The 7,595-nt window shown below is 47.6% G+C and overlaps 1 protein-coding gene across 1 annotated transcript in view; it reads right to left on the reverse strand.

Moving 5' to 3' along the window:
* The window catches only part of Cipc (CLOCK-interacting pacemaker), an 18,994-nt gene extending 13,327 nt beyond the window's left edge, over positions 1 to 5,667 (reverse strand). The window contains exons 1-2 of the mRNA XM_013013493.1: positions 5,554 to 5,667; positions 5,295 to 5,442 (exon numbers count right to left, since the gene is read on the reverse strand). Coding sequence (XP_012868947.1) covers positions 5,295 to 5,442; positions 5,554 to 5,667 — 262 coding nt within the window. The remainder of the gene's footprint in view (positions 1 to 5,294; positions 5,443 to 5,553) is intronic.
* Between the last annotated feature and the right edge of the window lie 1,928 nt (positions 5,668 to 7,595).

Genomic DNA, 7,595 nt, shown 5'->3' on the forward strand with positions numbered 1-7,595 from the left:
AAAAAAAAGATAACAGGTGGGGTGTGCAGGTATGTTCCGGGCAATGTGAAGGCTCTAAGGAGAGCCAGGAGCTTGGCACACCCAAGAGTTGAATGGCCAGGGAGGCCAGTGCAGAGAGGAAGAATGCCACACACGGATACTGGAGGTCGGTGGGGACAGGGGTGCCTTGGAATCTGTGTTGGAAAAAAAACTCACAGACACTAACATGGAAGAATTTAAACTATAAGATTAACAAAATCAGATCTACCTCTTCAAAGTATTTTGGGTTGGGCACCAGTGGCTTACTATAATCCTAGCTACTTAGGAGGCTGAGATAGGAGGATCGAGGTTCAAAGCCAGCCCAGGCAAGAAAGTCCATGAGACTCTTATTTCCAATTAACCACCAAAAAGCCAGAAGTGGAGCTATGGCTCAAGTGGTAGAGTGCTACCATGAGAAAAAAAAAAAAAAAAAGCTAAGGTTACAGTGCCCAGGCCCTGAGTTTAAAAAAGTATTTTGAATGCTGGCCTGCAACGAAAGCGGAGACAGGCAGGAGGCACTAAGATTATTCAGATGCTACCTCTGCAGCCCAGGGAACTACATTAGTGGCCTGGGAGGAGGAGATGGGGAGAAGGAAAAGAGGTTGAGCTGATGTTATCTGGAGGGTAGGAGGTAGACGTGGTACTATTTTCTAAGCTAGGGAGCCTAGAACAGCATGGAAGAGAACTGGGGGTGGGGTGAGATGGTATGACTCCACTAGATCAATTTTGGTCATGTAAGACCTGAAGTGACTGTGGGTCATCCAAGGGGAGATGCTGGGTAGAATGCTACATGTAAGACAGAGTCCAAGGAAAACCCCAGATAGATCTGCCTCAGTGGTACACATCTAGACCCTGGCTAACAGTGCAAGAATGAGACAAATTATCCCTACAACGGAACTGGCAGAAGCTGAGGACATTCCAGATGTTTTAACAAATATTTGAGTCATCAAAAAATGGCAACTGTAAGGCTAAGAACACAGATGATACTGCAGGGATAAAGAGAATAGAGTACCAGAAAAGGAAATTAATAATAATAAGATGATGATGAAAGTAGGTAGGTGTAGGCAAAGTCTAATAATGTTTCAAAATCACAATCTGTTCATGACTCCATCCTATTGTCCTGAGAGAAACATGTGCAGCCAGCCAACATTACATCTGCAAGCCCTGAAGTGCTAAGCCTGAATGTTTCTGACAATGGAGGACCTGGTGAAGAACACAAGAGGAAGGATTCACAATGTAATTAAATAGAAGAATACTCCGAAGCATCCTTGACAGTTCTTGTGCTCAAACTCCAGTATACAGATGAACTAAAGGAAAGATAAACTAATCTGAATGAGATGAAACACAATTCCAAGTAGAAAAGATTTTGTCATATCATTTAAGGGGACTGGCTTCCTCATTCAATTCACGTCTAATCAAGGACTCTTCCACAGGTCACATGTTTAATCCTATGGGCATAACGTAATCAATGGCACTGTTTTTGTTTTTGTTTTTTCCTTTTTTGGTTGTGGGACTTAAACTCAGGGGCTGGGCATTGTTCCTGAGCTTTTTCACTCAAGGCAGACCACAAAGCCACTTCTGATTTTCTGGTGGTTAACTGGAGATAAGACTCCCACAGACTTTCCTGCCCAAGCTGGCTGTGAATCACAATCCTCAGTTCTCAGCCTCCTGAGTAGGATTACAGATGTGAGCCTCTGGCACCTGGCACACTGTCACATCTTACAGAGCACTCTGCAAAAGCAGTATCTATTTGACAGCTATGATGTTTTATAGCATGGACAACACAGTTTAAAAAGCAGGCTAAAATGTAAAACTGTATCTCTAATTAAATCAAGATCCTTTTGTATGAAACCCAGCAAATGTGCATAGTGTTACTTTCCTAAAATAATAATTTCAAATGTGACTAGGAGCCTTCTTCAACATGGAAGCACAAGTGACTCGTGGATTCAGCCTAGACCAGGTCGAACCAGCCTGGTGATCCAGATTAAGAGAAGCAGCTCACAATAGTTAAGGACCTAACGAAGTTTCACAGTATCTTACCAGGCATGGGTTACTTTATAGATATTTTAGATAAAACATCTGATTTTGCCTTTTATAATCTTTATAACAAGACAATGAGAAACATCTTGGTATGTTATTAAAATGTACACAATGAAGCTACAGAAAAATACACAGGAATTTATTCTGGCTCACCAAGAATTTACAAGGCAGTATTGCTAATGGAATCAAAATATTGAAACATTGACAAATCAGTTAAGAGGAAAAGAGATGCTAACATTTTAGATCCTGGGGAGTTGGCTGCAGGTGGAAATAAAGCACATAATTGACTTTAGAATGGTAAATCGACTATTTTGGGTATGAAAAATATAAAAGGCTGTTCTCGATGAAGTTCTCTTTTTATAGCAGAAAGCCTTAGTGTCCCAGCCAAGGAGGCTCATGTGGCAGGGCACATGCGGAGCTCCATCCCTCTCCAGCTCACTTGTCTGGCAGAGAGTGGGCTGAGGGAGTCCATGAGCCATTAACACAGACCCATGCCACATAGCATCAAGGAAGGCTGGGCCGAGAAGCAGTGGTAGCAGTGGCCACCAGGACCACACCAATGGCAAAGTCTGAAAACCTTCAGAACACTAGCTTTTCTTCTCCCTCAGCATTATTTTATAGTAAAGTTTAAATGCTCTCAACTGAGAAGGAATTAAAGATTCCTCTCAGCATCTCATACCTTGGCTTCCTGGCCCAGCCTGGAACTACTTAACTGCTTTACAAACATCTCAGACCCTATGCCTCTTACTTATTTTGCATTAAGCTCTCAAACTGTCAGAAATGACCCAAAGTGGACCTAGAACAGATATGCTAAAATTCACAATTCAAAGCTAATCAATAAAAACAGGCTTACAGGAATAGGAATAAGATAAAATCCTAGCCCAGTGACAGTGGCTCACACCTGTAATCCTAGCTATCAGGTGGCTGAGATCTGAGGAGGGAGGTTCAAAGCCAGCACAGGCAGGAAAGTCTGTGAAACTCTTATCTCCAATTAACCACCAGAAAACCGGAAGTGGAGCTGTGGCTCAAGTGGTAGAATGAGCGCCTTGAGCTGAAGAGCTGAGGGACAGCACCCAGGCCCAGAGTTCAAGACCCACGACCGACCAAAAAAAAAAAAAAAAAGATAAAATCCTAGCAATTACTCCATACCACTTGTGCTTACTTCTACCTTTTGCACTTCTTATATTAGCATTTAGTTATTTATGTCCTTGACCTCACAGGTGGCCTCTTTCCATCTTTGAAACTCAGCCCCCAATAATGACAATGTCAAAGAAAATAACAGATTCTAACAAAGCTGTCTTGCTGAGTGTCTGACTGCCAGAGCACTTTAGCTGTCAGAGAAATACCTGAACACCTTGAAGATCAAGACTTAGTTAGCCTTTCCAAACACGACAGTCATCTCAAGATCCAGTCAGGTCTAATACAAGACACATATCTAATCTACCCTTTGTTCTAAGATGAAACTTCTGGGACAAATCCACCAGCCAAATTAAAGGTTGGTGTAATCCATAATCTCTGGAGATCTGAGTTCATGATAAAAAGGAGACCAAAGGGTTACAAGGAAAGGATCTGAAATGCAGCTGGCAGCTCTCTCCTTTTATAGATACTTGGCAACATTCCTGAGAGCTCACATTCCCTTTAAAATGTGTCACGTGTATGACATGCATGCACAGAGAGGTGTGAGGAGAAAGACCAAGCAGAGGTTTAAATACAATAAAGTGATAAGGGCATAGAAAATAATTTACTAGTCACAAAACCATGAATAATCATTTACAATTATAAACATCTTACTATGTTTTCTTTGAAGTTATTTCCTTTTGATCTGTCTTTTCACAGATACCATTCTTGGGGGGGAGAAATGTCTGTGTATTTTAATGATGTAAAAAAATACCACCAATATTTATATACATGCATACATTTTATATACATTATCATTCTCTAACTTGGTTGAAAATTAGTGTCAAAGATCCTGAGCCTTGGGATTCATACAATTTCCTACATTTGAAACCAAGTAGGGCTTCAAATCTCTATCCTTGCCTTTCAAAGGGCAAGAGGATTAAAGTTTCTTTGCAAAAAGAGTTCACAGTAACAGTGCCCACCTAAACACTTGCACCAGCCCACATGGCATCTGTACCAGACAGCATGTACACCCTCCAGGCATCCAGCAGCCTGCCAGCTCAGCAGGACAGAACTGGGCTGTGCTCTGACTGGCATACCACAAGTCTCCAAGGCAAACGCCAGGCAATGTGGACACTGCCAGGACTTGGGCAATAACAGGGCACCTGGCTCTGGCCTGGGCCGAGATCACAACTACCCCCCAAACCACCCCCTAACTACTAACTCCACTGTCCGCCTTCTCCCACACCCCTATTTCTGACGAGTTGGCCACTCAGGAGATTTAATCAGCGAAGGGGGTGTGTGTGTGGGGGGAATGGTAGGTCTGTGGAAAAGGCAGCACACCTGTACCCCAGGCCCAGATAAGAAGCTCCTTCGGGGAGATCCAGGCGGCTCCCGGGTGAGTGGCTCCGTGCTGGAACCCTGCCCATTCCCGGGCCCTCCACTCCCAGCCCGGCAGGCCTCCAGCTTCGGTCCCGCGGTCGCCTCCCAGGTCCCCGTCTCCCCCACGGCCGGCCCAGAGCCCACTCTCTCCAAACTTGCTCCCCACACCAGCCCCTCCGCCCCTGGCCAGCCCCTGCTGCAGACCCACCAACGTGGGCAGACGGGCCCTCGGCGCGCTCGGTCTGTCTCCCTGCTCCCCCAAAAGCTCGTAGCCCCCCCCAAAGTCCTGGCTCCCCCTCCCTCGCCCCTCTTCCTCCCGTCCCCACTCCCGCCGGCTTTCCACGCGCTCCCCGCCTGGACCCTTCGGGCCGCGCCGTCCCCGCTCCCTCCACCGCCCCGCTCCCCGGCCAAGCCCTCACTTTCTCACCTAGGGCCAGGGTCGCGGGCTTCTCCACCAGCCCCGCAGGTCCGCTGGCGCATGCGCGAGCCCGGCCTCACGGCTCCATGACAACCCCTTGGCCGCTGGGCCTCCAGCTATTCCCGGGCCTCCCGCCCATTTCTCCTCCCTCCGCCTCCGCCACTGCTTTCACCAACTACGGAGCCTGGCTCGGACGACCCGGCACCATAGAGACGGCACGCTGTTCTCCTAGAGAGACCTCGCAGGAGGGAGGGAGGAGAACGCTCCACCCCGCTTCCTCCGGAAGGGGCGGGTGCAAAGAGGCCTGCGCCCTCTCTACGCGCCAGGCGCGTGTCTCTATGGTTGGCTGCGGCGGCCCCCGCCGCCATTTTGTAGGCGCCCTCGAGCGTGGGCGCCCGGGCCGGGGGTGGCAGGCGGGTTTTTGAGGGTACTGGGGAGCCTGCTTGGAGGCCGTGGGGGCTGGAGGCCTGGTTGGGTGGAATTCCAGTGGGAGGCTGCTCTGGGATGTGTGCTGCAGGGCGTCGTTAGGAAGCAGGCGGTTTTAGGCCCAGGCCCGGCGTGCCCGTCCAGCCGCGCACCCCGGGTGCCAGTGCGGGCAAGGGCGGAGAGGGGCTCGTCCGTGGGAATAGCAGCGCGTCGGCACCGCGCCAGCCGCGGCGGGATGGAGCGAGAGGCAGAACACAGATACGCATGGTTACAGCGCCGTGCTCAGAGGCAGCAGGTGGAACTTGGCCATGTCCACAGTCATGGTCTGGCCTTTCCTGGATCCCAGAAGGACTTGCAGGGAAGAATGGCTCGGGACAAAGGACATAGGTTCCGTGGCGGGTTATCTGCTTTGCTCTCATAACTCCATGCTTCTCCCACAGCCCACGGACCACCCTCCCCCGCCCCCCCGCGGCCCCTCCTGGTTCTCAAGAAAACGTCACCCCCGACCTTATCTAAAAGTACAGGACTGCTGGTGTCCAGAGGATACCCTTACCATAAATCCCTGACATCCTCCCCGCTCCCCCTTCCTTGGTCTTCCTGACCCTACTTCTCCGTGTCACATGGAGGCCCTCTGTAGCTATGGTTTGAGCCTGTTCTGGTCTGCTGAGGTCTCTGCCTTCTTTCTCTACTTTTGTCTACTTGGTCTTTCCTAACATTCATGACTCAGTTTCCTAACATACACAATGGAGGAGTCTGGGATGCCTACCCTTTATCTCACTTTTAGTTAATTTATTGGCTCAAGTAAGAAATCTGTGTTTCTCAGCAAACAACAACAACAAAACGTTTAAGCACCTGCTACAGTTAGTGCCTGAGGGACCTACCGGAGGGGAGCACTTGGCTGGGGTGTCTCCATGGGAGAATTGGCAAGTGGCAGATGCCACATCACTCACATTCTTTTGCCAGGTGTCCCATGGCTGGTTTGAGTCCTCTTGAACTCTCCAGATCAGGCTGACTGAGGCTGAGAGACAATGAGTATTTCAGTTGCCATTTGATGCTTGGCTCACTAAGTCTAGTGTGGCTGTCTTCGATGTTGGGTTTTATATGAGTGCTGTTTCTAGCACCAGCCATTGGGGAAGTTATCAGATGAACATGTAGGAAAACCAGGGTCAGGATCAGAAGATGGGTTTATAAACCTTGAGAGTAAAATTATATCACCAGTGGAAGAGAGGACAGACAGCTTAAAGATTCCAGACAGTAGGTTCTAAAACTGCACTGTCCAAATCAGTTGTCTCCATGAAGAGCTATTTAGATAAAACATCCAGTTTTCCTCCACTCAAGAGCATCATAGCTACTACAACTAATTTTATTGAACAACACATTCCCAGCACTGCAGAAAGTTATATTGGACAGCACTGATCTAGATGATGGTGAATTGCCCTATCCTGGCAATCAAAGCATTTTAAAGTACCATGAAGTCCTAGTTAATTGTTAGTCCTCTATACACAGATGCTAATACTGACTATGAGTGTGCTTATTAGCATAAGCTCTTAATCTTTGTCCTACAAAAGGGCAAATAAGTCAGACTTTGCTGATTTTACCTGAAAATGAGTAGGCAGCTACAATGTACTAATTTGAGTTTCAAAGATGTTTGGCAATGGAACCAAATAAGTCAAACCTATTTACTGATAGGCATAATTTTTTTTTTTGGGTCCGGTCGTGGGGCCTGAACTCTGGGCCAGGGTGCTGTCCCTCAGCTCTTCAGCTCAAGGCTAGCGCTCTACCACTTGAGCCACAGCGCTACTTCCGGCTTTTTTCTTTTTGCTTATGTGGTGTTGAGGAATCGAACCCAGGGCCTCAGGCATGCAAGGCAAACGCTCTACCACTGAGCCATCTTCCCAGCCCCTGATAGGCATAATTTTATGATTATTTTACCATATGGTCTTACATAACTACATAGAATAAACCATTTATAAAATGGATAATAGTGAGGTACTAGTGTCTCAGACCTGTAATCTAGCTACTCAGAAGGCTGAGATCTGAGGATTGCAGTTCGAATTCAAACTGGGTAAGAAAGTCTGTGAGACTCCAATTAACCACCAGAAAACCAGAAGTGTATATATGGCCCAAAGTGGTAGAGCACTAGCCTTGAGCTTATGCTCAGGTGACAGTGCTAAGCCCTCAGCTTAAGTCCTAC

This window comes from Dipodomys ordii, unplaced genomic scaffold (genome assembly GCF_000151885.1).
Source record: "Dipodomys ordii isolate 6190 unplaced genomic scaffold, Dord_2.0 Scaffold2, whole genome shotgun sequence".
Classification (NCBI taxonomy): domain Eukaryota; kingdom Metazoa; phylum Chordata; class Mammalia; order Rodentia; family Heteromyidae; genus Dipodomys; species Dipodomys ordii.